The 26563-nt window shown below is 43.1% G+C and overlaps 1 protein-coding gene across 2 annotated transcripts in view; it reads right to left on the bottom strand.

The window, feature by feature from the left end:
• Positions 1 to 26563, bottom strand: part of fbxo3 (F-box protein 3) — a 59075-nt gene that overhangs the window by 27885 nt on the left and 4627 nt on the right. For both annotated transcript variants that reach the window (XM_087996850.1, XM_087996849.1), the window contains exons 3-5: positions 22552 to 22715; positions 21190 to 21304; positions 17190 to 17394 (exon numbers count right to left, since the gene is read on the bottom strand). In XM_087996850.1, the coding sequence (XP_087852976.1) occupies positions 17190 to 17394; positions 21190 to 21304; positions 22552 to 22715 (484 nt within the window). The remainder of the gene's footprint in view (positions 1 to 17189; positions 17395 to 21189; positions 21305 to 22551; positions 22716 to 26563) is intronic.

Below are 26563 nucleotides of genomic sequence, written 5' to 3'. Positions count from 1 at the left end.
CATTTATGCCGTTCAAGAACAACCGTCTAAAACTACACTAAACCCATTTATCTGCACATTGTCCATAAACTACTATTCCCTGGTATTACATCTGCTCATCCAGACAACTTGCCTCCACCATCCATTCAGACAGCCTTGATCCATATTTCACCCAAACTCTCAATTATGTGTACTTCAATCAGATCACCCCTCAGCATCCTCTGATCCATTGAAAACTTATCCAGCGTCTCTATAAAACAGACCTTCCATCTCAGGAAACACCCTGGTGAATCTCCTCTGCATTCTCTCCAGCACATTCACGTCCTTCCAATATTGTAGTGACCAGAACTGCGCACAGTCTTCCATCTGTGGCCTAACCAATGGTTTATAAGATTGCAACAAGACTTTCCATGCTCCTACATTTTATACCCTGGCTAAAGAAGGCAAGCATCCCCTACACCTTCTTCACCATCCTGTCTACCTTTGCTGACACCTTCAGGGATCTATGGACTTGTATACATAGGTCCCTTTGTTCCTCAGTACTCCTTAGGGACTTGCCATGCATTATGTGTATCTCTCCCTTGTTAAAGCTCCAAAAATGCATCATAGAATTGAAGGGTCCCTTCAGTGTGGCAAAAGGCCATTCGACCCATCAAGTCTGCACCAAACCTTCAAAGAGCATCCCATCCAGACCCAGCCGCCACTCTATCTCCATAACCCATTTCTACCTATCCTACATATCCCTAGGTACCACAGCATGATCACATCAACTACTGGAAACAGAATATCCTTTTTTACCCTGTCAAAACTAACCCTGCACATCTATGGACTGTGGGAGGAAACCAGGACACCCGGAGGAAACCTACACAGATATTAGGAGAACGTGCAATCTCCACATAGACAGACACTTCACATCCAAGGCTGGAATAAAACCAAGGTCCCTGGTGTGGAGAGGTAGCAGCATTAACCATGGAGCCATTGTACCACCATCACCTCACACTTCTCAGGATTAAATTCATCTGCCATTGCTCTGCCCAATTTACCAGCTGATCAATATCTGAGACCTCCCACACCAATCCCTTTGGTACACCACTGTCACAGGCTTCCAATCACAAGAAAAACCCACCATCACTCATTGTCTCCTAACATGTAAGCCGATTTTTGAGCTGGTTTGCCATCTTGCCTTTGATCTCATGGGACCATGTGGACCTTGTTAAAGGCCTTACTGAAGTCCACGTAAAGCACACCAGCTGCACTACCCTCATCAACATATTTAGTCATCTTTTCAAAAACGTTCAGGTAGAACCATAGAATTTTACAGTACTAGAGGCGACCATTTGACACATGTCTGTACCCAGCTCACGAAATAGCTGCCCAGCTAGTTCTACTCTCCGGCCCTATCTCTATAGCACTTTAACTTCATCACTTTCAAATATATGTATTTGAAACCTCCTATGGAGTCTGCCTCCACCATCCTCTCCAAAACTTAACAACTCTCTGAATAAAGAAGTTTCTGCTCATGGTCATTCCAAACTCGCTTGCTGACAACCTTGAAGTTGTACCAGTGACTAGAGATCACATCAACTACTGGAAATAGAATATCCTTCTTTACCCTGTCAAAACTGTCACAATTTTGAACACCTCATCCTTTAATTTTCTCTGCTCCGAAGAGAATAAGCCCCCATTTCTCTAATCTTTCCTTGTATTAGCGAGTTTTGAGAAGATTTGTAGCTTGGGTTGAGGTTCTGGATCCTTGGAAACCCCCATCCTTCCCTTGTATCTAAAATCCCTCATTCTTGGCACCATTCTAGTAAATCTTCTTTGAACTCTCTCCATAGCTTTAACACCTTTCTTTAAAAAAAAGTGCAGGACTGAAGACAACCCACTCCAAATGTGGCTTGACCAATGATTTGCATAAAAGTGTCACCTCACTACCTTTTTTTTAATGCTCTGTGGCTCCACTTATAAATCCAAGGATCCTATAAAGCCTTCTTACCAATTGTTTCAACTTGGCTGGCCACCTTCAGAGAATCATGCACATGAAACCCAAGGACACTCTGCTTCTGTACTCTACTCAAAATTGTACCATTAAGCCCTGTATTGTCTCTCCTTGTTTCTTCTGCCAAAATGCATTATCTCATATTGCATTGCATTGAAATTCGTCTGCCAGGAGCATGCCCATTTGTTCAACTTGTCAATGTCCCTTTGAAGTCACTCAATGCCATCTTCTGGAGATGCCGGTGTTGGACTGGGGTGTAAAAAGTTAAAAATCACACAACTCCAGGCTATAAATTCTGTGTCTTACAATCGTGTACTCCACAACCACCTGATGAAGGAGCAGCGCTCCGAAAGCTAGTGCTTCCAATTAAACCTATTGGACCATAACCTGGCGCTGTGAGATTTTTAACCTAATATCATCCTCAATTCACGATTCTCCCTAGCTTAGTATTTGCAAAATTAGAGATTTTGTCCTCAACACCCATCTCCAAATCATTTATAGAAATCAGAAAAGGAAGGGTCCCAACACCAAACCCTGGAGAATACCATTTTCAACTCATCTCCAATCTGCGAAATGCTCATCTATACCTACCTTCTCTTCCCTCCCTTTTAGCCAACTTCTGATACATGCTGCCAAGGACCCATCAATCCCAAACATTTCTAAATTGTTAACCAACCTGCTATGTGACACTCTATCAAATGCCTTCTGAGTGTCCAAACATAAAACGTTCAGAGCATTACCTTCATCCACTGCTTGTGTGACCTCATCAAAGAATTAATTAAATTTGTCAGATAAGTCCTGCCCTTAACAAAGCCATGTTGACTATCTGGCATGAACTTATTTTCCTGGGCTATACTTTGCCCTTTTCTTAAACAATGGTATCATATTTACAATCCTCCAGTTCCCTGGGACTAATGCTATGTCCAGAAAGGCCTGGAAAATTTCTGTCAACCGTCTGATTTGCTCCCTTACTTCTCTCTACAATCTAGGATGCATCTAATCTGGTGACTTCTCCACCTGGAGTGCTGCCAGCCTTTTAAACACCTCTTCTTTACCTATCACTGTATCGCCCAGTTACTTAACGTTCGCATTTTCAACAACGCTACCGTCACCACCCTGTAATTTGGTAAAGACAGAAGCAAACCATTCATTTAGTACCTCGACTTTATTCTTTGCTTCAGTGAGCAGCTTACCCTGCTTGCTCCTTATGAGGACAGTGAGCACTGCAAATGTTGGAGAGTCAGTGTGGATAAAGAGTGGAGCTGGAAAAAGCACAGCAGGTCAAGCAGCATCAGAGGAGAATGGGAGTTGACATTTCAGGTCGGAACCTTTCGTCAGGACTGGGGGAGGGGAACAGGGCTGAGAATTAAATAGAGGGAGGGGTTAGGGCTGGGGAAAGGTGGATTAGATGCTGATAGGTGGCTCAGGCAGGAGGTGGCTGTGATTGATCAATGGGAAGGGTGGAGCAGATAGGTGAGAAGACTAGATTAGATTCCCCTACAGTGTGGAAACAGGCTCTTCGGCCTAACAATCCACACTGACCCTCCGAAGAGTAACCCTCCAGACCCATTTCCCTCTGACTAATACACCTAACACTATGGGCAATTTAGCATGGCCAATTCACCTGACCCGCACATCTTTGGACTGTGGGAGGAAACCGGAGCACCCGGAGGAAACCCACGCAGACACGGGGGGAATGAGCAAACCCCACACAGGCAGTCACCCAAGGCTGGAATCGAACTTCGGTCCCTGGCGTTGTGAGGCAGCAGTACTAACCACTGACCAACCGTGCCACCCCCAATGGAAGGAAGATGGACAGGTTGTGTCAGGTTACGGCGGCAGGGTGCAGAGGGAGGGCTGGACCTGGGATGAGATGGGGGGCGTTATGCAGAGATTTGGAAGCTGGTGTTAACGCTGTATGGTTGTAAGCTCCCAAGATGTGGCTTTATTTTGATGGTAATGGAAGCTCAAGATGAACATGTCCTACAGGAATGGGAGGGGGAGTTGAAATTGCTGACATCCAGGAAGTAGGGTTGATTGGAGCGAACAGATTATAAATGTTTCCTGAACCGGTTTCCAAGTTTGCGCTCAGTCTCTCCGCAGAGTAGAGGAGACCACATCGGGAGCAAAGGATACAATAAATCAGGTTAGAGAAAATGCACGTAAATCTCTGCCGGACTTGGAATGATTCCTTGGGCCTTGGATGGGGGGTGATGCGGGCAGTGTGGGCCACAACCTATCCTTTAAGTAGTCTTTAACTATTAATATGCTTGACGAACATTTTACTATTTATTTTAGTCCAGCCTGTCATCATTTTCTTATGCCTCCTCTTAGCCTTCATTATTCTGGTCTTGCCCTCGCTCCTGCATCTGAGCTACTCGCCTGGTTTTAATTGCTATTATTACTCTGGTATACATTACATGCTGAAATCCTTGTATAGTACCAGGAGTGTGGAGTGAGAGAGGGACTCACTGAAATCCTTGTAGAGATTTACCTGGGGTGTGCAGTTTATTTATTGTATCCTTTGCTCCTGATGTGGTCTCCTCTACTCCGGAGAGACTGAGCGCAAACTTGGGAACCGGTTCAGGAAACATTTATAATCCGTTCCCTACAATCAACCCTACTTCCTGAAGAAGGGCTCATGCCCGAAACGTCGGTTCTCCTGCTCCTTGGATGCTGCCTGACCTGCTGCGCTTTTCCAGCAACACATTTTCAGCTCTGAACTCCAGCATTTGCAGTCCTCACTTTTTCCTATACATTACATACCCCTTTTTTCTTCATTATCTCATCAATATTCTTAGTCACCCAGGGTATTCTAGCTTTGGATACTCTATAGTTATTTTCATGCTTTTCACCATGGGCGGCACGGTGGCACAGTGGTTAGCACTGCCAGAGACCCGGGTTCAATTCCCGCCTCAGGCGACTGACTGTGTGGAGTTTGCACGTTCTCCCTGTGTCTGCATGGGTTTCCTCCGGGTGCTCCAGTTTCCTTCCACAGTCCAAAGATGTGCAGGGTCAGGTGAATTGGCCATACTAAATTGCCCGTAGTGTTAGGTAAGGGGTAAATGTAGGGGTATGGGTGGGTTTCGCTTCGGCGGGTCGGTGTGGACTTGTTGGGCCGAAGGGCCTGTTTCCACACTGTAATCTAATCTAAATCTAAATCTAAATCTAATCTAAATCTATATTGAAATTCGCCCATTTCTCATATATTGCTTTATCCACTAAAATGCATCTTCAATTAATGTACTCCAGTTAAACTTTTAGACCCTGAATATCTGCCCTTTTCCAGTCTGGGATCCTAATCTATGACTGAATTTTATCCTTTTCCAAGGATAATATTGAACTTTATTGTATTATGTCAGACAGGATCTCCCTGTAACAAATCCATCCCGACTATCCCAGATCAATCCTTACTTTTCAAAGCATTCTTCAGATTTTTCTATTAACTTCCCTACCACTGACGTCAGACTAACTGGTCTGTAATTACCTGCCATACCCTGCTGTCTTTCTTGAACAAAGGAACTTTAGCTAATCTCCGGTCATCTGACACTTCATCTGTGGCCAACAAAGTTTTAAGTACCTCCACCAGGATCCCAGCAATCGCCTTTCCTCCCATATCAGCTGGGATTTCTCAGGCCTTGGGAATTTACACAACTTTATATCTGCAAAATCATCGAATAGCTCCTCCTTATTAATCTTAAATTACAGAATCTCACCACCCCAACTATAATCTCCAGCTACAATGTTTTTTTGCCTTTGTCAGTACATTCATTTAAGACCCTACCCATGTCCTCAGGCTCTACGCACAGGTTGTCCCTTTGGTCTCTAATAGATCCCACTCTTTTCCTAGTAATCTTTTTATTCTTATTACAATTATTAAAGGTCTGGGGGTTTTCCTTGATCCTATCTGTCAAAGATATTCCATAATCCCTCTTTGCCTACCTAATTTAGGACAGAGAACAATGCAACACAGGAACAGGCCGTTCGGCCCACAATGTTGTGCTGAACATGATGCCAAGTAAAACTAATCCCTTCTGCCTGCCCTAGGTCCATTTCCCTCTACTTCTTGCATATTCATGTGTTTATCTAAAAAACCCTTAAAAGCCCCTGTCGTATCTGCCTCTACCATCACCCCTGACAGCGTGTTCCAGGCACCTACCAATTCCTGCATAAAACAGCTGCTCCTCACATCTCCTTTGAACTTTCTCCCTCTCACCTTAAATGCATGAATTCTAGTATTAGACATTCCAACTCTGGGAAAAAAATTCTGATTGTCAACAACCTCATAATTATATAAACTGCTATCAGGTCTCCCTCAACCTCCGCCGCTCCAAAGATGACAACGCTAGTTTGTCCAGACTCTCCTAACAGCTTACAATGTGTAATCCAGGCAGCATTCTGGTAAACCTCTTCTGCACCCTCTCCAAAGCCTCCACATCCTTCTTGTACTGCGGTGACCAGAATTTGAATGCAGTACTATAAGTGCCACCCTCACAAACTTTTATAATCCTGCAACATCGCTTCCTTACTCTTGTACTCATTGCCCCAACCAATAAAAGGCAAATATGCCAAATATCCTCTTTACCATCCTATCTCCCTGCTTGGCCACTTTCATGGAAGCATGGACTAGTACCCCAAGACCCCCCTGTACATCAGTGCTGTTAAGGGTCCTGCTATTAGCCATATACCTTCCCTTAACATTTGAGCTCCCAAACTGCAGCACCTCTCACATGCCCAGATTGAGGCTGTACAGTGCTACCTCACAGCACAGGGTTCAATTCCAGCCTCAGGTGACTGGCTGTGTGGAGTTTGCACATTCCCCCAGTGTCTGCATGGGTTTCCTCCCACAGTCAAAAGATGTGCAGGTTAGGTGGATTGGTCATGCTAAATTGTCCATACTGTCTGGGGATGTGGAGGTTAGGTTGATTATTAGGTGGGTGCTGCAGGGATAGGAGTAGGGGGGTGAGTCTGGGTGGGATGCTCTTTAGAGAGTTGGTGTGGACTTGCTGGGCCAAATGGCCTATTTCCACACTATAGGGATTCTATTCTATAAAATTAATCTCCATCTGCCACTTGTCTGCCCATATCTGCAATTGATCTATGTCCCTCTGTATCCTTTGACAAGCTTTTACACTATCCACAACTCCCCTGAGCTTTGTGCCATTTGCAAACTTACTAACCCACCCATCTACATTTTCATCCAAGTCATTTTTATAAATCACAAACAGCAGAGGTCCGAGTACAAATCCCTGCGAAACAGACCTCCAGCTAGAAAAACACCCTTCCACTACGACTCTGTCTTTTATGGATAAGCCAATTTGCAATCCAAATGGCCAAATGAGTATGGATCCCAGACATCTTAATCTTCTTGACAAGCCTACCAGGAGGGATCTTGTCAAAACTCCCTGTAGACAACATTGACTGCTCTACTCTTATTGATCACCCATAACAGCAAATAAATCAATCAAGTAAGACATGACCTGCTCCACATGCTGACTGTCCCTCATTCGGCCACGTTTTTCCAAATGCATGTGAATCCTATGCCTAAGAATTCTCTCCAATGGCTTCCCAATCACCAATGTGAGACTCACTGGTCTACAGTTCCCTTCTTGAACAGAGGAACAACGTTAACAACTTGCCAGTCTTCAGGGATCTCGCCAGTGGCTAAACAGGAAACAAAGATCTTGGTCAAGGCCCCAGCAATCTCCTCCCTTGCCTCTCTAAATAAGTTGGGGCAGATATAATCAGGTCCTGGGAACTTACCCACCTTAATGTTCTTCAAGAGACATAACATCAATTCTTTCTTGACCTCAAAATGCCCTAGCATGCTAGCAAGCCCCACACTAATTTCATTATCCTCCATGTCCTTCTCCTGGGTGAATACCCGATGCAAAGTACTCATTTAGGATCTTGCCCATATCCTTTGTCTTTATCTTTAGTGGTCCCGCCTTCACCCTCTTGTTTTAATTTTTAAAATGCCTGGAGATTCTCTTTAACCAGACGCACCAAGGACACTTCATGGCCCTTCTTTACCTGCTTGCATTCTTTCCTACTTTCTTTATATTCATCATGGCTCCTGTCCAATCCGAGATTTCTAAACCTTATATACGCTTCCTTTTTCTTTTTGATTAAATTCAAAATATTCCTCGCTATCCAAGAATCCTATACCTTGCTATCTTTGTTTTTCCTCCTTAGTGGAACAGGCCACTGAACCCTGATCAGTAGGCATTTAAACAACGCTTGTATGTCAAATGTGGACTGGCCCAATAACAGCTGCTCCTAATTAACTTTAGGACAGCAAAGTGGCTCAGAGGTTAGCACTTCTGCCTCACAGTGCCAGGGATCCAGGTTCAACTCCAGCCTTAGGCAACTGTAAGTATGGAGTTTGCACATTCGCCCTGTGTCTGCACGGTTTCCACCAGGTGTGCCAGTTTCCTCCCACAGTCCAAAGATGTGCAAATTAGGTGGATTGGCTATGCTAAATTGCCATAGTATCCAGGGATATGTAGATTAGGTGGATTCGCTTTGGGAAATGCAGGGTTACAGGGATAGGGTAGGGGTGAGAGTCTGTGTGGGATGCTCTTTGGAGAGTCAGTGTGGACTTGTTGGGCCAAATGGCGTGTTTCCACACTTTAGGGATTCTGTGACACTTAACTTCTGCATGATTCTTATTGCTTTCTATAAGGACTTTGAACCTGAGCGTTATGATCACTATTCCCAAAAACGCTTGCCTACTGACGCATGAACCATTTGACCAGACTCATTCTTTAGGATTAGGTCTAGTACTGCCTCATGTCTGGCAGGACTATCTACATACTGGCATAAAAGCTGCCTTGGATGCACTTTAAAGATTCTACCCAATCTAACCCATTCAAACTAAGGCAATCTCAATTAATGTTAACAAAGTTGAAGTCCCCTACAATATCAATCTTTTTTCACTCACATCTTTGTGATTTGCCTCCATACTTGCTCCTCTATCTCCCTCTGACTGTTGGGAGGCCTGTCATATATTCCCAGTGAAGTAATCACCTTCTTTTTAATTTCTAAGCTCTACCCAAATGGCTATATTGGAAGACTCTTCTTGCACAATCGCCCTCATTACTGCAATTTCCTTTGTCAATAATGCAGCGTCCCAACTACCCCTAGAATTAGGGGGCCTAGCCTCAAATTAAAGGGTAGCAGATTTAGGACTGAGTTGAGGAGGAACTTCTTCATCCAAAGAGCTGTGAATCTGTGGAATTCCCCGCCCAGTTGAGGCTAATTCGTTGAATGTTCCTAAGGCAAAGATAGATAATTTTTGAACAATAAAGGAATTAAGGATGAGTGGATGGATAAGAGGAGCTGAGTCCACAAAAAGATCACCACAATCTTACCGAATGGTGGAGCAGGCTCAAGGGGTCAGATGGCCTACTCCTTCTCCTATTTCGTATGTTTTCGTGTTTCCTGCTATCTACTAGAAATGTCAACACCCTGAACTGCGTAACCAGTCCTTTCGTCAACTATGTCTCAATGACTCAGCAATATCATATTCCCATGTGCTGATCAACACTGTCCATCTGCCTTACCTTACACTTCGCATTAAAATACATAACATTTTACTTTCACACATGCGCCTCGTCATACGCATGTTTTCTCCACCTGCTTGCCTGTTCTAGCATTCCTTCTATATCTGATTGGACTTTGCTCCTGACTTTATGTCTGCTCTTTCCCCCACCCTCCTGCTCAATTAGTTTAAAATCTCCCCAGCAGCATGGGCAAACCTCTCAGCTAGGACACTGGACCCATTCCAGTTCAGCTACAAACTGTACAGCTTGTACAGGTGCCACTTATTCCAGAAACTATCCCACAGATCCAAAAGTCTAAAGCCCTCCCCCCTACTCATCCTTTTAGCCACGCGATTCATCTTCTTATTTCCATACTTAGTGACACATGGCACTGGAAGTAATCCAGAGATGACAACCTTAATAATCTCTCTTTAATCTCTAAACTCCTGTAGAGTCAGAGATGTACAGCATCCCGGAAACAGACCCTTCGGTCCAACCCATCCATGCCGACCAGATATCCCAACCCAATCAAGTCCCACCTGCCAGCACCCGGCCCATATCCCTCCAAACCCTTCCTATTCATATACCCATCCAGATGCCTCTTAAATGTTGCAATTGTACTAGCCTCCACCACTTCCTCTGGCAGCTCATTCCATACACGATGATCATTCAGGGAGATCTTTAGCCGAAAGAAGACAGACACTGATGATGACAGTCATTGTGTGATTTTGAAATTACGTTGATGTAATTTTAATACAGGTTTTTATTGCAGCAATATATTGTTATAGAGTTGGAGGCAGATAACAAGCAGTTATGTGAAATGAGGGCTTAGAGTTATGAATAGTTGTTGTTTAATCTTAACTTTTAGAATTAAAGAAATGAATTGATAATATTATCTTGAACAAATGGAATTTGGGAGTTCTCTGTCACTCATATTTCAACAGATTACAAGATGAGGTAAACTTTTCTGGCTGTTTGGTTTAGTTAGCATAAGGGTTCACCGCCATGTCATAACAGTTTGGGGGCTTGGGTCCGAGATTTGGACAGGTTTAGACAGATCCGGTCTGAGATTTGAACAGATTTAGGGTATGAAATATCCCAGCAGATTTAAACACTTGCCGATTAGTGTCCTAGATCTTTATAAACATAGGTGAGAAAATTTGTTTACTTCTGGTTGGTTAAATTAAATGAGCAAGAGAGCGAAAGAGAAAAGGAGAGAGAAAGAGAGAGAAGAAAAGGGGAGGGGAGAGAGAGAGAGAGAGAGAGAGAGATAGAGAGGGAAAAAGGAGAGAAGGTTCTTAGCTGAGCAAAGAGAGCGAGAAGAAAGAGAAAGGGAAAGGGAAAGGTATCTCATTTGTATTTTTTGCAATTAGAGATGCCCCAAATGAATCTACTCAGTTTACTCCCTTTCAGTTAGTATTTGGAAATGAAGTGAGAAAACTTTTGAAATTAGAGAGAAATTGACAGGACCAAAATCCTGTCCAAAATCTCACACTTGAATTATGGATCTCAACAGCACCTGAGGGGGGCAAAGCAGCATAGAATGAAGAAGGTGGCAGAAAAAAACCTCTAAAATTCAGACATTTTCCGATGGGGATGATGTATTAGTATTGTTAGCAGTAGTTGGAGATCACTTCAAAGTCAGATTTAATGGTCCCTATCAAATTGAAAAAAAGTTGAATTAGGTAAACTATCTGATAAAGATGCTGCATAGGAAAAACACGATCAGGTATGTTATGTGAATATGTTGAAATCTCACTATAATAGACACGGGAAACTGGAGACACAGGGAACTAGTTACTGCCCCACAGAGTGAGGAATCAAATTCAGATGTTGTGGAATTTGGTGTGCCTCAAAATACATCAAACAAGAGGAAGTCCTTGAGGAGTGGAAATGTTAGTGAGCCATCTGTCTCAGGAGCAAAGAACCCAGGTGAAAGGTTTGTTGCAGCACTATGGGGACATATGCAGGAATAAGATGGGGAGGACTAATGCTACTGTGCATGAGGTGGAAGTAGGGAATGCTGTTCTGATAAACAACACCCCTACAGACATAATCCTTCCAAGGCCACATAGGTCCAGAAGGAAGTGAATGCGATACTCAATTAAGATATTATCAAATCAAGTCAGAGTGAGTGGAGTTAGACAATCATGTTAGTTCCCAACCCTGACGGGACTCAAGGATTTTGGACTACCAGAAGGTCAATGCCGTAACAATATCAGACTCATACCCAATACCAAGATTGGAGGATTGTATAGAGAAATTTGGGCAAGCCAGTTACACCAAAAAGGTGGACTTACTGCGTGGTTATTAGCAGGTACTTTTATCAGAGAATGCGAAAGGCATTTCTGTGTTTGAAACCCCAAATGGGTTATATCAATTCAAAGTGATGCTTCTGGAATGAAGAACGCACCTGCCACATTTAGGGGGATACACACAGAAAAGGGGATAAACGTGGAAAGTACTTTATACAGAGGGTGGTAGGTGCCTGGAACACGTTGCTAGCAGAGGTAGTAGATGCTGGCACTGTATATTAATTTAAGTTGTGTCTGGACAGATGCATGAATAGGTGAGGAGCAGAGGGATACAGATCCTTAGGAATTGGACGATAGGTCTAGACATTGGATTTGGACTGGCACAGGCTTGGAGGGCCGAAGGGCCTGTTCTTATGCTGGAAGTTTTCTTTGTTCTTTGTTCTATCCCAAAGACTCATGAACAGTTATGGCTGGGTTAACAGACTATGCAGTTTATTTGGATGATGTAGTGAGTTTTAGTAAGTCATGGAAAGATCACATGTACAACTGGCAGAGCTCTTTGAACAATTAATAAGCGCAAAACTGGTAATAAACTTAAAGAAAACAGAATTTGCGAAGGCAGAGGTGACGTTCTTGGGACATGGAAGATTGACCCCAAGGAATACCAAGGCGAAGGCCATCAAGGAATTTCTATGACAAACCTCAAAGAAAGAGGTGCTTCGATGTTTGGGACTAAGCAGATTCTACTGCAGATTTGTTCCCAACTTCAGCAGCATAGTGGCACCGCTAACAGCTTTACTGAATAACAACACAAAGTTTTGGTGGACAGAACAATGCCTGGAGGCATTTGACATTTTAAAAGCAGTATTATCCTCTGCACCAGTTTTAGCTACACAAAGTTTTTTTGAAATTTTTCAAAGTTGCAATCAATGCTAGCCACATAGCAGTTGAAACTGGACTGCTATAGGAAGATGATGATGGAATTGAATGGCCAATTGGTTACTTTTGAAAGAAATTCAACACCCACCAGATAAAATTCTCGACCACTGAAAATAAATTATTGAGTTTGGTACTGGCCTCACAACATTTTAATGTTTATATGACAAACAATGTGTCAGAGACAGTTGTGTACACGGACCACAATCCTCTTATATTCTTGGAACAATTTAAGAACAAGAATATAAGACTATTTAGTTGGAGTCTTATGTTACAGACTTTTAATTTACAAATTGTACATGTCAGTCATAAAAATGTAATAGCAGATGCATTATCGTGGATTTAAAGGATAAAGTATAGATAAGGTTGAACAGATACCAATGTTTTGTGTGTGTGTGTGCAGAAATTAATATGAACTTAGATTAATGTTTTATGTATTTCATTGTAATGGGGTTAAGAATTAGAAAACAAAAATCATTTCATTATGATGGTTCTTTTTTTCTTAAGTGGAGAGGTGATATGAAGTTGAAAGTGTGTCCTGTACATTTAAGAGAGTGAATGCTGTACTGCATTACAAGCACCTGAGAGCTTACAAGCATCTGTCATATGACTAGCTAGCAGTTTCAGATTGCACTGGAAGTTTGAAAATATGTAACATTTGGCTGTGAAATACATACCTGAGTTGATTGCTGTTTTAACAACAATTTGCATTTAACCAGTTTAAATTATGCCTCAGGATAATTAAACTCAGACTTGATTGGGTTTTTGTTATAGAGTTGGAGGCAGATAACAAGCTGTTATGAGAAAGGGGGTCTTAGAGTTGTGAATAGGTGTTGTTTAATGTTCACTTTTAGAGTTAAGGAATAAATTGATATTATTTTCTTAAACAAATGAAATTTGGGAGTTCTCTGTCACTCATTTTAACAGATTATGAGGCGAGGTGGGGTTTTCTAGGTGTTTGGTTTAATTAGCAGAAGGTTTCACCACCGTGTTAGAATAAGATCCTGATAAAACAAAAACCACTGGAAAAACCCAGCAAGTCTGGCAGAGAAAGCAGAGTTCACATTTCAGGTTCAGTGATCCTTCTTCAGAACCAATAGTAGGAGGAAAAGGTGGTATATATGCCGAAGACAAGGTGTTTGTGGGGTGGGGGGGGGTGCGGTGTCGGTTCATGGGAAGCAGTAAGGAGTTGGGCAGAGATGGAACCCAGAGAGAGAGAGACAGAGACAGGCAGAGAATGACAAAGGGATGAATGGTATCAAGAAAATAAGTAGGTCAAAACATGTTGGCTATGCTGAAAGCAGCCCATATCATGGGTGGGTAATAGATATAAAAGGTGGTTCTAAAACTATTGAACTTGATATTGAGATCTGATGGCTGCAGGTCCCTAAACAGAAAATGAAATGCTGTTATTCTAGTTTGCTCTGAGCCTTACTATAACACTGCAGCAAGCCTGAAACAGAAATTTTGGCCAGGGAACACAGTGGTGTATTAAAGAGGAGGCAACTAGAAGCTTGTGTCAATTTTGTTGACAAAACGTGGATGGTCTGCAAAATACTTGCCCAGTGTACATAACATCCTGGTAAATCTCTTCTACACACTCTCCAGTGGTATCACATTCCTACTCAATTCCAGAACTGAATACAGCATCTTAGCTAAGATCCAGTTAACGTTTTGTACAGTTCCAACATAATATCTCTGCTCTTCAAACTGATGCCTCAACTAATAAAGAGAAGCATTCCATATGCCTACTTAATCATTTCATCTACCTTAACAGACTGAAGCATGTGTACATTCCTTGATTTTCAGTGCTTCCCAGTATCCTACTGTTTCTCTTCCCTTCTTTGTCCTGTCCAAGTGTTATCACCTCACATTTATTGGATTGGATTCTATTTGCCATTAATTAGCCCATCTGACCAGCCCATCTATATCCAGCACAGTGGCTCAGTGATTAGCACTGCTACCTCACAGCGCCAGGGACACAGGTTCGATTCCAATTTTGGGCGACTGTCTGTGTGGAGTTTGCACATTCTCCCTATGTCTGCGTGGATTTCCTCCCACAATCCAAAGATGTGCAGGTTAGGTACATTGGCTGTGCTAAATTGTCTATAGTTTTCAGGGATGTGTAGGTTAGGTGTATTAGTCAGGGGTAAATATAAAGTAAGGGGAACAGGTCTGGGTGGGTTACTCTTCGGAGGGTTAGTGTGGACCCGTTGGGCCAAGGGCCTGTTTCCACACCGTAGGGATTCAATGATTCCTGTAATCTAAGGTTATCTTGCTCACCATTTACCACCAAATCAATTTTGCATCATCAATGAACTGATGATCAATCCTCCTACATTCAAGTGTAGTGGAACAGAGGGACCTTGGAGTATCAGGTGCATGGTTCTCTGAAAGTGGAGTCACAGATAGACAGGGCAGTGAAGATGGGTTTTGGCACACTGGCTTTCATTAGTCAGGGCATTGAGTATAGAAGTTGGGAAATGATGTTGCAGTTTTACAGGGCTTTGGTGAGACTGACTTGGAGTATTGTGTTGATTTTTGGTCACCTGGCTTTGGAAGGATGTTATTAAACTGGAAGGAGTGTAGAAGAAATTTACAAGAATGCTGCTAGGACTCAGGGGTCTGAGTTGTGGAAGAGGCTGGACAAGCTAGGGATTTTTTCTTTACAGCCTAGGAGACTGAGGGGGGACCTTATAAAGGTGTCTCAGGTTATGAGGGGCATGGATAGGTTAAATGAACTCAGTCTATTTTTCAGGGTTGGGGAATGGAGAACTAGAGGGCATCAGCTTAAGGTTAGAGGGGAAAGAATACAAGGGAACCTGAGGGACAACTTTTCTTTTACAGAGAGTGGTATGCATATGGAATAAGCTGCCAGAAGTAGTTACAGTGGGTACATTAATAACATTTAAAAGGCATTTGGAAAGTACATGGATAGGAAGGAATTAGAAGAAATTCCTCAGGAACAATCCCTGACAGCAGGATCAGCAGAAGCAAGGCTGGAGAGATTAAAGAAAAAGACAGAGCATTCCAGAAGACACAATCTGTGTGACCTTTGCGAGACTAAGTTTTAATTTATTGCTTTCTTATTACTTGGATTAAGATAAGTTGGACTTGTGTTTATTGAACCAGCATACGAATAGAATTTAGTTCAATAAGGGAATAGTTAGTAGTTTGGGGGGGGGGGGGGGGGGGAATTGTTTGGTTTGATAGTAACTCTGTTAGTTTGTTCACTGTTAGGGTTAAATAAATAAGTTGTTACTTATAAAGTGGAGATCAGGGATTCCTTTCATTTAACTACTCTTAACAGATTATGAGGCGTAAGGCAGGCTTCTCTGGGTGTTTCGGGTTTGATTGTTAGAAGGGAACTTCTACGCCTGCGTAACGGTTGGGGCTGGTGTCTCGGTTTCATTATCAGAGGGGTTTAACCCTTTTCCTCTTTGTTACAACCATCATGCTCTGTTTTCTGTCAGTCAGCAAGTTATGCAATCAATTTGCCAAATTTCCTTAGATCCTACAGACTAACTTTTGCTACCAATCTCCCATGCGGAACTTAAAACCTTGCTGAAGTCCAAGTTCATGTCATTAAAAGAAATTTGCTTATCTACAGAATTGGTTATCTCTTCAAAACATGCAGTCAAGTTGGTCAGACGTCACTTCCCCTCACAAAAACCATGCTAAATGTTCCAGATTAATCCCTTCCTCTCCAAATGCAGATTCATTCTGCTGCTCAGAATTGCTTTCAATAGTTACTCCATCACCCAAGACTAGACTGACTGGCCTGTAATTTCCTGATTTATCCCTTACTTCCTTCTTGAATATCAGTATCTCACTGGCTGCCCTCTAATCCTCTGGCATCACTCCTGTGGCCAGAGAGGAATTGAAAATGTATGCAAGCATCTCTGCTACTTCCTCTCTTGGTCTTCTCCCTAATTTCTTTCCCCATATTGTCCCCTTGTTAGTGAACAGCAACCTAAAGTTTCATTTAGAATATTCTTACATCCCCTGGCTCCACACACAAGTGTGTGTAAAGGTCAAGTTAACCATGATGTGGAGGTGCTGGACAGGGATGGACACAGTTTAAAAAAAAAAAATCACACAACACCAGGTTATATTCAACAGGTTTATTTGAAAGTACAAGCTTCCAGAGCAATGCTCCTTCGTCGGGTAGCTGGTGACAAAGGAGTTTGAACTTCCAAATAAATCTGTTGGACCATAACCTGGTGTTGTGTGATTTTTAACTTTATTTTTAACAGAAGTGACCAGATTCTAATTTGCGAGGGAAATTAAAGGTTATTGGGAGTGGACAGGAATGCGGAGTATAGAACACAAACAGATCAACCATGATCACATTGCATGATGAAGTAGTCCTGATGGCCTGTTCCTAGTTCATCGATATGTCACTGATTGTATAGCCCTTTGTAGCAGCTGCAAGGTGGTGGAGAAATATTCACCTGGCATCACAGTCGTGCTTACCGCACAGTGGTAGAAGATGTCACTTGGTTTGCGGCCTTCCACCTCGTCCAGCGCCATATACTGGCTGAGCCCAGTGTGAATGCAGAACGTCAGCGGGAGGCAGTGCTTCAAACCTTTGCGCAGCTGGAAACCCCCAGCGGCCGTCTCAATGTCCAAGAGATCCTCAGAGCGGTAGTGACTAGAAAGCGCCATGCTGCCCATCAACCTGTCATGTGTAGAGGGTTGGGTGAGAGGGGAAAGAGGGAGCGGAGGAGAGAGCATCAGTTTGCCTTCAGTCCTGAACACAGAACTAAAATACATCAGACGCCTGACTGTGACATATCACCTATAAATGCTGGAGAGAGTAACACAACAAACTTTGTTTTAACTGGCACCGTTATGAACTAGCATCCTCGATAAACTGGCAAAAAATTATCAACCTCAAATACCATGAGCTTTACAGTATTATTCTGTCCAATTATTATAATTTATTAAAATGTATCTACCTCAATGTAAATATATTTGCTGTTCAATTGAATGGTCACATGAAATATCAACTATTGATGGTAAATATTCAGCCTGGAGCCCAGTTACAAGTGGAGTTCCGCAGGGATCAGTTCTGGGTCCTCTGCTGTTTGTAATTTTTATTAATGACTTGGAAGAGGGAGTCGAAGGGTGGGTCAGTAAATTTGCAGATGATACGAAGATTGGAGGAATTGTGGATAATGAGGAGGGCTGTTATCGGCTGCAAAGGGACTTAGATATGATGCAGAACTGGGCTGAGGAATGGCAGATGGAGTTCAACTCTGCCAAGTGTGAGATTGTCCATTTTGGAAGGACAAATAAGAATGCGGAATACAGGGTTAACGGTAGAGTTCTTAGTAAGGTGGAGGAGCAGAGGGATCTTGGGGTCTAAGTTCATAGATCTTTGAAAGTTGCCACTCAGGTGGATAGAGGTTGTAAGAAGGCCTATGGTGTACTAGCATTCATTAGCAGTGGGATTGAATTCAAGAGTCGTGAAGTAATGTTACAGCTGTACAGGACTTTGGTTAGGCCATATTTGGAGTACTGTGTGCAGTTCTGGTCGCCTCACTTTAGGAAAGATGTGGAAGCTTTGGAGAGGGTGCAGAGAAGATTTACCAGGGTGTTGCCTGGAATGATGAATAGGTCGTACAAGGATAGGTTGAGCGTGCTAGGCCTTTTCTCATTGGAACGGAGAAGGATGAGGGGTGACTTGATAGAGGTTTATAAAATGATCAGAGGAATAGATAGAGTAGACAGTCAGAAACTTTTTCCCCGGGTACAACAGAGTGTTACAAGAGGACATAAATTTAAGGTGAAGGGTGGAAGGTATCGGGGAGATGTCAGGGGTAGGTTCTTTACCCAGAGAGTGGTGGGGGCATGGAATGCGCTGCCTGTGGGAGTGGCAGAGTCAGAATCATTGGTGACCTTTAAGTGGCAATTGGATATGTACATGGATGGGTGCTTAAGCTAGGACAAATGTTCGGCACAACATCGTGGGCCGAAGGGCCTGTTCTGTGCTGTATTGTTCTATGTTCTATGATTCAATTTCAAGTCAATTTCTCCTCGATGTCCAATTAGACAGTCAAGGGTGTGGGTGAGAAGGCTCTCTGCTGTTAACTTTTACTTAAGGCAAAACTGCATTATTATTTAAATGATTAATGCTGTAAATTAAATAAAACAGTGATGCCCCCTGCATTATGCTTCTATTCGTTAGTCTGTGTTTTTAAATGGATAAATGTAGGTTCCTTGATTATCCAGAATACTGATCAACTGGCACACATCCTGTCTCAAAGATGATTGATAATATAACGTTTACTGTGGTTCATGAATTAGGATGATGAACTGTCATAATTTGTTCAGGAGTGTGGACACTATTGGCTTGGCACAGCTTGGCTCATTTCTAATCTCTCACAGGTCAATTCAGAACCAATCAATCAGTCACATGGCTATGGGTCTGAAGTCACACGAAGGCATGACTAGTAAGGACAGCAGATTTCCTTCCCAAAAGGACAATAGTGACTTTTTATGAGAATGGTTTTATAGTCACCATTAGACTAGTTTTCAATCCCAGATTTATCAAAGGAATTCAAATTTCATTTATCATGGAGGGATTTGAACTTACAGCATTAACTTGGCAGGTGCTCATTTAGATGCCAAGGCAGGTGAGGCAGAAGATGAGGACCAAGGAGAAACCATCAAAAGTTTGTGGGTGGGAAGAGGAAGGATTGCAAGCAAAAATGGGACAAATCGAAACTGAGAGAATGGCACAGAGTCTTTCCAGGGAGCTGGATGGAAGGAAACGTCGCCGAGGGTTAGTGGGTTTAGTGGGAATTAGTGGGTTTGCGATGAATGTTAGTTGACAAGCCATTACTGGAAAACGGAGGTGCAGCAGTTGAGGAAGGGAAGGGATGAGTTAAAGACAGACCAACTCCATTACAATTTCAGCTTTCCTTTTGTCCCTGGTTAAATCCAAGAAGAAATTGAGAACAAAATGAGTGAGGTTTTCCAGTTCCAGAGAGGGCAGGAAGAATCCCCAATCCAGTGGCTGGGAGCCACCCACCTCCTAAATTGGACCAGTTCTAAGTGCTACAAATGTGAATACTTTCCTTCCACAGATACTGTCTGACCTGCTGCGAATATCCAGTAATTATTTTTGCTACTTCAGATTTCCAGGAGTTTGTTTTGGGAAAAAAAATCACCAAGTGCCTTGCTGACAACGAGCTCAGTCAGAAGCAAGAGGCTGGAGGTGGATGAGGACCACGCGGCAGCTCAGGTAAGGAAACAGCAGGGAATCTTCAGGATGGCCAGATGGAGTTTGGGGAGTCAAGGGATTGTGGTGAACAGGGAAGAGGTGATCTCCAGAATCTGGATGTGTTGAATTGGCAGACAATGCAGGAGGGAAGCACAGATGAAGGTGACAAGACGCTGGACAAGGTGACAAAAGTTAGGGTCAAGATAGGAAGGAATCCATTCAGTTCAGCCCTGCTTGCGACTTGTGCAAAGAGGTTGAAGTCCAGTTATTTGGTCTTGCAAAATAGGGGCTGGTATAATAATCTCCAGGGCAGATCAGGTCAGGGACAAATTTGAAGAATTTGGATTGTTTTTCATTCGAGTAATCAAACTGCTCGGTATGGATTTCTTTAAGACACAGAAACCATGCCACCATTGTAAGCAAGGAGGTTTCATTTTTATGAGTGCCACATACGCAAGCTTCAAAGATGCATGTACAAACAGAGAAAATCTCCAGAAGGCAAGAAACTAAGAACAAAATCAGACAAATTTTCCAGTTCCAGAGAGGGCAGAAAGAATCCCCAAGCCAAAGGCTGGCAGCCAACCCCACTTCGGTTGTACACACAGCGAGGAACCGAGAACGCGACCTTCCATATGGACAACAAGGAACCGAGAACGCAACCTTCCGTACGGACAGCGAGGAACCGAGAACGTGACCTTCTGTACGGACAGCGAGGAACCGAGAGCGCGACCTTCTGTACGGACAGTGAGGAACCGAGAACGCGACCATCTGTACATCCATTGTGGAACCAAGAGCATGAAGCCCTATGCACACATAGTCCATGAGGAACTGAGAAACATAGAACATAGAACATAGAAGAATACAGCGCAGTACAGGCCCTTCGGCCCTCGATGTTGCGCCAATCCAAGCCCACCTAACCTACACTAGCCCACTATCCTCCATATGCCTATCCAATGCCCGCTTAAGTGCCCATAATGAGGGAGAGTCCACCACTGCTACTGGCAGGACATTCCATGAACTCACGACTCGCTGAGTAAAGAACCTACCCCTAACATCTGTCCTATACCTACCCCCCTTAATTTAAAGCTATGCCCCCTTGTATACACAGATACATGACTATCTGTATATACACCAGAGGACAATACCCTCAGTATATATAGCAAAAAGCTAAGAATGCAACCTTCCACGAAGCATGCTGCAAAACTGAGTACAACTCAATGTACTCACAGCTCAGTTGTATCTTACCCAGGGACGACCAGTCGCTGCCCATTATGAATGCGAAGGGAACAACGATAATCATTGGGGAGCTTGAACTGAATTCGCCGTTCGACGGCATCCAGCTCTTCTTCAGTCAAACCCACTGCAAAGGAGGAGGCCAGGCGTCAGAAACTAGTTCAGCTTTTCATACAATGAGAATATATCAACAATATTCAATAGTACACAATCTACAAACAAATCACATACAAGTGCATACAATATACAAACAGTAATAGAAAATAAATCAACTATAGCAATAACATATACAATAATACGCAGTAATACACAAATGATAAATCAACTGTACTCAACAATATACAGACACAGTCATTCATACACAAACCCAAAAATACACAGATAATACACAAACAGTGTCGTAACATACAATGCACAAATAGTGCAGTAGTATACAGACAGTAAAATAATAATACGCAAACAGTAATAATACAGACTCTACGTAAATAGCACAGTAACATATATACAGACAATACAGAAATAGACAGTAAACGTGGTTAAATGGCATCATGGTTAGCACTGCTGCCTCAGAGTGCCAGGGTCCTAGGTTTGATTCCGGCCTTGGGTGATTGTTTAAAATCTGGACATTCTCCCCATGCTCGTTTCCACACTCAGTCCAAAGATGTGTAGGTTAGGCAGGTTGGCCATACTAAACTGCCCATAATGTTCAAGGACGAGCAGGCCAGGTGGGAGAGCCATTCTAACTCCAGGATTACAGGGATAGGGTAGGGTCAGAGTGGGATGATCTTCACAGGGTTAGTGAGGACACCATGGGCTGAACAAACTCTTTCTGCACTGCGGGGTTCTATGATTCTATAATACAGACAATACACAAATGGCACAGCAATACACACACAAACAAACAGTGCAGTAAGATACAGACAATACACAAATAACAGCTGTTAGTACGCAGACAAAACACAAACAAGACATTAATGCATAGACATTACATGGGAAGTACACTAATAAAATAGATAACAGTTCAAGAGACCAGACCAGTTCTCTTTCCATCTTCCTTAATTCACCATCCCATCTCATCTCAGCTCCTCACTCATTTGACTCTCTGAAATTCTTCCTCCACTCTCTGCCCATCTCCCACTGCTCTCACTAATACATCGAACATCTCCTCATTCTCTGTAACCCAGTGAGGTATACAAAGGAGTGATGTTGACTTCACGCATGGACAGATATCAATGAAGTCTAGCTGAGTCTGCAGCTCATTCCTTGAGATCACTACACCAGCCTCCTCTCGCTGACCAGCCCATTCTCGTTACCATTTCACCTTATCCCTATCTCACCACTCTATAGTATAAATGGCTAGTCTGTTACAGTTACCATTCAAAGAGGTAATCATGCGAGGACATCTCCACCCCAGGTATTCTTTCAAATCCTGCCAGGCCTTTTTCAACTGGCTGTAGTGATCAATGTAGCGACCCAAGTCACAGTAGAACTGGCGGAAAAGCTCCATCCAACATACATTCCGCTGCATTTTATCCTCCCTGGCAAAAAAACCATCAAGAAGATGTGAGTGGTACACATTCAGTGAACCAAACTTTTAGCCATGCGGAAATGCAATAGACAACAAAAGCTCACACATACACAAAACACTCTCATCCCCTGTTACAAACATTTAGTACACACTTGCACAAGCATACACTGACTCCCAAGCGCACAAGCATACACTGACTCCCAAGCACACATGCCTGCACATGCACACGCACATTTGCACAAACACAAGCTGCAAAGATAGACAATTATAGGATGTCTGCTGACAGGACAGCAAACTGACATGTATTCTGTCACATCTAAGCTAACTCTCTGCAGAACAACTCTGCAAGTCAGAGTTAGTTCAGCTACGTTGACTGTCAAGAAAGTAAAACAAGGCTGGATATTCTGTCCTTCAATGCTAGGGATTTAATGGGTAAACTTGATGAGTTAATGGTGTGGACTGACACATGGAAATATGATATTGTTGCCATCACAGAGACATGATTGAGGGAAGGGCTGGACTGGCAACTTAACACTCAGATCAAAGGAGATTTGGGCAATGCAGAAGAAGGTGTAGAAAGGGTAATGGTGTAGGAGTGCATTATTGCAATAAAGGAGAGATATCTTGGAAGGGTCCTCAAATAAGACTTTACAGTTATAACTTAGGAATGTTAAGGAGGCAGTTACTTTCCTGAGAGTGTGTTATAGGCCCCCATAGAGTCAGCGGGAAATAGAGGAGCAAATATATAGACAGTTAAGGCATCTAAGAGTCACAACTGGGTATTTATTCTAAGGGATTTCAACTTTTCCAACATAAATTGGGATTGTTACAGTGTTAAGGGTTTAAAGGAGTGGATTTCTTGAAATGTATTTCGGAGAGTTTTTTTTGTATCAATACATAGAAGGCCCAACAAGGAATGGATGGATGGATCAGGCTCTGGAGAAAGAAGTCAGGTAAATGTTTGATGTGGCAGTGGGGAAGCATTTTAGCAATAACGACCATAACAGGCTCATGGCTTTGAGCATGTCGAAAGAGAGCAATTCAGCTGTGGCCCTCAACAAATACAGAAAGTGCTGGAGGGAACTTAATAGAGCAATTAGAAGAGCAAAAGGGGGCATGGAAAAAGTACTTGCAAATAGGATTAAAGGGAATCCTAAGATATTTTAGCGATACATAAAAGGGAATAGGTTAACCAGGGAAGATTAGGGCCTATTAAAGATTAAGGGGACAATATACATGTGAAGCCACTGGATATTTTAAAGGTGTTGAATGAATACTTCAGTCTTCACTCTGGAAAAGGAAAATTTAAGTACAGAGTTCAGGAAAAGGAACTGAGAGGAACTTGAAAAGTTTGTCACAGGAAGAGAGACATTGTAGGCTGTTTCGGGTTTAAAAACTGATAAATACCCTGGCCCAGAGGAATTGCATCCCAGGCTGCTATAAGAGGCAAGGCACAAAAGTGCAGGGGCTCTGAGACAGATGTTTAATACGTCTCTGGCCATGGAGGAAGCGCCAGACAACTGGAGGATAGCTAATGTCGTTGCAGTTTTTAAGAAGGGCAATATAGATCAACCACGAAATTACAGACCAGTGAGTCTCATGTTAGTGATAAGGAAAATAAAGGAGAAAATTCTGGAGGAGGGAATTAATATCCATTTGGAAAGGCATAGGTTATTCAGGGATAGTCAGCATGGCTTTGTCAAAAGGAGATCATGCCAACAAATTTGAGAGAATTTTTTGAAAATGTAATGAGAGACGTTTAGTTGATGTAGTTAATATGGATTTTAGCAGGTGGCACAGTGGTTAGCACTGCTGCCTCAGAGCTCCAGAGACCCGGGTTCAATTCCCGCCTCAGGCGACTGACTTTGTGGAGTTTGCACATTCTCCCCGTGTCTGCGTGGGTTTCCTCCGGGTGCTCCGGTTTCCTCCCACAGTCCAAAGATGTGCAGGTCAGGTGAATTGGCCATGCTAAATTGCCCGTAGTGTTAGGTTAAAGGGGTAAATGTAGGGGTATGGGTGGTTTGCGCTTCGGCGGGTCGGTGTGGACTTGTTGGGCCGAAGGGCCTGTTTCCACACTGTAAAGTAATCTAAAGTAATCTAATCTTAGCAAAGCTTTTGACAAGGTCCCATATGGGAGACTGACTGAGAAGGTTAAAGTACATAGAATTCAGGAAAACTTGCCAAGATGGATCAGAAACTGAAGTGGTAATATGATACAAAGTGCTGAAGACTGTTGGAGTGACTGGAGACCAGGGTCCAGTGGGATACGAGAAGGATCAGTATTGGGACCGTTAGTGTTTATTGTGTACACAACTAATATAGTGTGTGATATACAGATATACAGAAAATGTGGCGGGAATGCACAGAAAATTTGCACATGACACCAAGATTTACAGAGTGATTAAAAGTGAAGCTGGCAGTAGGTTAGAGGAAGATACAGATGTGTCGGTCAGATGGCCAGACCAGTGGCAGAGGGTATTTAACCCTGGTAAGTGCGAGGAAATGCACTTTGGAAGAAGAAATAAGGTGAAAGATTATTTAATGAATGGCAGGACACTGGCTAGCTTAGAGGAACACCGGGATCTTGGGGCAATTATTCACAGATCTCCGAAGTTAGCAGAAGCACATCAACAGGATAACTAACAAGGCATATGGGGCACTTGCTGTCATCAGTCATGACACAGAGTATAACAGCAAGCAGGTAATGTTGGAGTTGTACAGAGCATTGGTCAGGCCACAACTAGAGTACCATGTGCAATTGTGGTCACCTCACTTCCTAGATGTGATAGCATTGAAGGGAGTACAGAGGAGCTTCATCAGGTTGTGGCCTGGGATGGAGAAATTGAGCTATAAGGATAGACGAGAAAGGTTTAGATTGTTTTATCCAGAGCAGCAAAGACAGAAGGGGAGCATAATTGAGGTGTATAAGATCATGAGGGGTATGGACAGGGGGAATAGAGGGCAGAGTTGAAAAGGACAGCAGATCACGCTGCATCCAAGGAGCAGGAGCATTGACACTCGGCAAAAGCCAGTCATCCGGAATGTGATGAATGAGATCACAGAGCAGTCCACACTTTCGCCTGAAGAGAGAGCAACTGTTCACCTTGATTGAGGGGTTAAATTATGAAAGGGCATAGATTTAGGGTAAAGGGCAGGAGATTCTGAGAGGTTTTAGGGAAAAAATGTTTTCAGTCAGTGAGTGGTGGGAATCTGGAATGCACTGCCCGGGAAAATAATGGCGACAGGAAACCTTACAACTTTTAAAAAATACAACAAGGTGGCTCAGTGGTTAGTACTGCAGCCTCACAGCGCCAGGGACCCAGGTTCGATTCCAGCCTCAGGCGACTGTCTGTGTGGAGTTTGCACATTCTCCCTGCCTCTGTGTGGGTTTTCTCCGGGTGCTCCGATTTCCTCACACAATCCATGTGCAGGTTAGGTGGATTGGCCATGCTAAATTGCCCACAGTGTTCGGGGATGTGTAGGTTAGGTGCATTAGTCAGGGGAGAATGTAGAGTAATAGGGTTAGGGAATGGCTCTGGATGGGTTATTCTTCGGAGGGTCGGTGTGGACTTGTTGGACCGACTGGCCCATTTCCACACTGGAGGGATTCTATGATAAGATTCTGTATTCTATTTAGATGAGCACTTCAAATATCATAACATTCAAGGATATGGGACAAGTGCAGAAAATTGAAATTAGTGCGCCTTTAATAGTAGTTACGTCAGGGCAGACTTGATGGGCCAAAGGGCCTTTTCTACACTCGAGGAATCACTTGAACCAGTTTTGCCCAATAGCCCTGAAATTTTGTTCTCTTTGATAATGATTCACTTTGCTTATGAGAGCCACAGTTGAACCTAC

Source organism: Chiloscyllium plagiosum, unplaced genomic scaffold (assembly GCF_037043375.1).
Source record: "Chiloscyllium plagiosum isolate Xiang-an unplaced genomic scaffold, Cpla_swu_hap1 HiC_scaffold_18, whole genome shotgun sequence".
NCBI lineage: Eukaryota > Metazoa > Chordata > Chondrichthyes > Orectolobiformes > Hemiscylliidae > Chiloscyllium > Chiloscyllium plagiosum.
This window is presented reverse-complemented; position numbering and strand designations above follow the sequence as displayed.